This window comes from Trachymyrmex septentrionalis, unplaced genomic scaffold (genome assembly GCF_001594115.1).
Source record: "Trachymyrmex septentrionalis isolate Tsep2-gDNA-1 unplaced genomic scaffold, Tsep1.0 scaffold71, whole genome shotgun sequence".
Taxonomy (NCBI): domain Eukaryota; kingdom Metazoa; phylum Arthropoda; class Insecta; order Hymenoptera; family Formicidae; genus Trachymyrmex; species Trachymyrmex septentrionalis.
Genome location: NW_017305895.1, coordinates 219,216 through 221,754, shown reverse-complemented (window position 1 = coordinate 221,754; position 2,539 = coordinate 219,216). Strand labels below are relative to the sequence as shown.

Here is a 2,539-nt window from a genome sequence, read left to right as displayed (position 1 = left end):
TATATATATATATATATATATATATATAAATTTGATTTACATACACTACATAGAAATGAATTAAATACTTTATTTATTTACATTCTGAATAATATTTTGGAAGTTTCATTTACAGTTTTTATGATATAGTTGATCATGATAATGATATTACAGTTGATTCTTACAAGTACTGTTAGAAACTTGTTCTTTCGGCTCGAGCAGGTTGTGATCTAGAGCCATATCTTTGTGTGTAAGGTAGATCATGACTATTCCTTTTACGAACACAATATACTATTGCAATAATGACACATACTATAAGTAAAAGAAGTAGTAGTGCACCGAGAACGACAGCTGCTATTTCTCCTTGTGATAGGTTGTCCCATGCTGTTACATCAATACTACGAGTGTACTGATTTTCCGATATATCTATCGCTGTAATTGTAGCTGTTGGTGTGCAGCAAGTTGATAAATAATAAAATGTTACTCGCTCCTTTGTGCCACTTATGTATTTAGTGCGAGGATATAACCCATTCGGTACTGCTATTACACGTTTTAAACCTAAAAAGAAAGAAAATGATTGATTTGATACAAAAGTTTTTATTATTATCATTTATTCATATATACTATTACACAATTTATTGGTTACCTGAATCATAATCTTGGACAGTAATGTCAGCACTCCAAAATGTTTTTTCGCAACGATCTTTGTCCAATTTACTGGCACAGTTGCTATTGAACCAATATTCAATTGTTGGTTTTACATTATCAATTTTCTCTCTCGAAAGCTCATTGTGAACAAAAACCTGTACTGTTTTCTCCAATATTTCTGTACCAACGATAGACAGTGTAAGCGTATTGACAGTTTCTTGGGTTCCCGCTGGTACAAGAATATCTACAGCTACCTGATCTGTCTGTCCCGGATACAACCACATGCTGTTGAATATAAATTTATAAAGATAAAAAATTTTTAGAAAGAATAGATATATTTATCAAGTACAAAGTTTTATTTCATAAGCTGTATTAAACATTTAATGTTTCAATACAATTATGCTCTATATTATATGATAAATTTGTAAAGTATGGATTTTATTGCTAATATCATAGTAAATAGTGGTATTAACCTCAACTTTTATTCGATGTCTTTAATTAATGTGAAGATATTACTATATAATAAATGAGATATATTTATATCCTTTAATTCATACTACAATGAAAAGTTGATCAACATTTAAATAAAATTAAATAACACAACAAGATGTGTGTTCACATGGACAATCCTAGAAACTCTTTATATAAAAAAATAAATAAACATTTATATATGGTTCTATCTAAGATTTTCTGGACTAAGATTTTCGGTTCTTATTTCAAGATCGTCTTAAGTAATGTCTTAAGACACTAAGACTTTCTGATTCGTGACATCTCAAGACTGAACTTAAGACGGTCTTGAATATCGGAATTGATTATGAATACCGGCCTAAATGTTATTTGTTGCTGAAATGTTGAGATTACTCGGCAGTATGACGTAGGAGTTACATAAATAGATGCACATTTTTATTCAACAGTTTTAGTAAACAATACAACAGTTAGTAAAAAGAAACCTAAGTAAGATTAATTAATAAGCAAAATTAAAATTGCTGTTTAATTAGTTATAAATTAGTTATAAATTAGTTATAAATTAATATTTACTTGTGACTATTTATATATGACTAATATTATAAATAATTGTTAACTGTAAACACCACTGTATTTACCAATTTGATTTATTGACTTATATAGTTTCCTTTAAAATTTCTAAGAAAATTAATCTTTATTTTATTAATTATTTTAACTAACTTTCGAGTTGTTTTAAAATAATTTACTTACTATATTGGGGGTTGGATATTATAGATTCTAAATGGAGAGCTTCTCGCTCGAATTGTATATCTAACTGGAAGAACACAGTTATTTGTCGCATCAAAAATCACTCTATGTGTTGTTCCTGGAGAAGCAATTAATTTACTGTTTACATTTACATCCAACAGTAGCTTTCTTCTTTCGAAAGGATCCTCATTAATTTGCGTTGAAAGTTTTTGACTTTGATCGCTATCCATTTGCATCGATATGATTTCATCGGATGATATCATCTTTGCATCAATACCTCTTTCTTCATTTAATGATGCGACTTCCGATGATCGCGCTTGAATTTTCTGCTGTTGCTCCTGCAAAGTATAAAATCTTATTTATCATAAAATTTTAATAAAAAGTTAGTAAAAAAATCGGTATTATAAATTTATAAAAAATATTCATAGTCTCAATAAAAATATAATATATTCTTTAAATACCTCGATATTTGAGAAATTTGATAAAATCTTAAATTCACCATAACTTATCAAAGAATTATTACGTAGAACGAAATGATTAATATTATTTTTATCAATTACTGCAATAGATTCACGCTTGTGTATGTGCGTGTGTGGGGAGAGTGATATATCAGAAAAATTATCTGTTATTTCATCATTATTTCTTCTTGGGTCCATAATTTCTGCTGATCTTTCAAATTTTCGCTTTTTATTTATTATAG

The 2,539-nt window shown here is 28.0% G+C and overlaps 2 protein-coding genes across 5 annotated transcripts in view; one reads left to right on the top strand and one right to left on the bottom strand.

Moving 5' to 3' along the window:
* Positions 1 to 2,539, top strand: part of LOC108753771 (SEC23-interacting protein-like) — a 17,996-nt gene that overhangs the window by 1,160 nt on the left and 14,297 nt on the right. The window lies entirely within an intron of this gene.
* Positions 77 to 2,539, bottom strand: part of LOC108753772 — a 6,230-nt gene continuing 3,767 nt past the window's right edge. The window contains 4 exon segments of the mRNA XM_018495660.1: positions 77 to 537; positions 626 to 912; positions 1,843 to 2,177; positions 2,301 to 2,539. Coding sequence (XP_018351162.1) covers positions 173 to 537; positions 626 to 912; positions 1,843 to 2,177; positions 2,301 to 2,539 — 1,226 coding nt within the window. The 3' untranslated portion in view covers positions 77 to 172.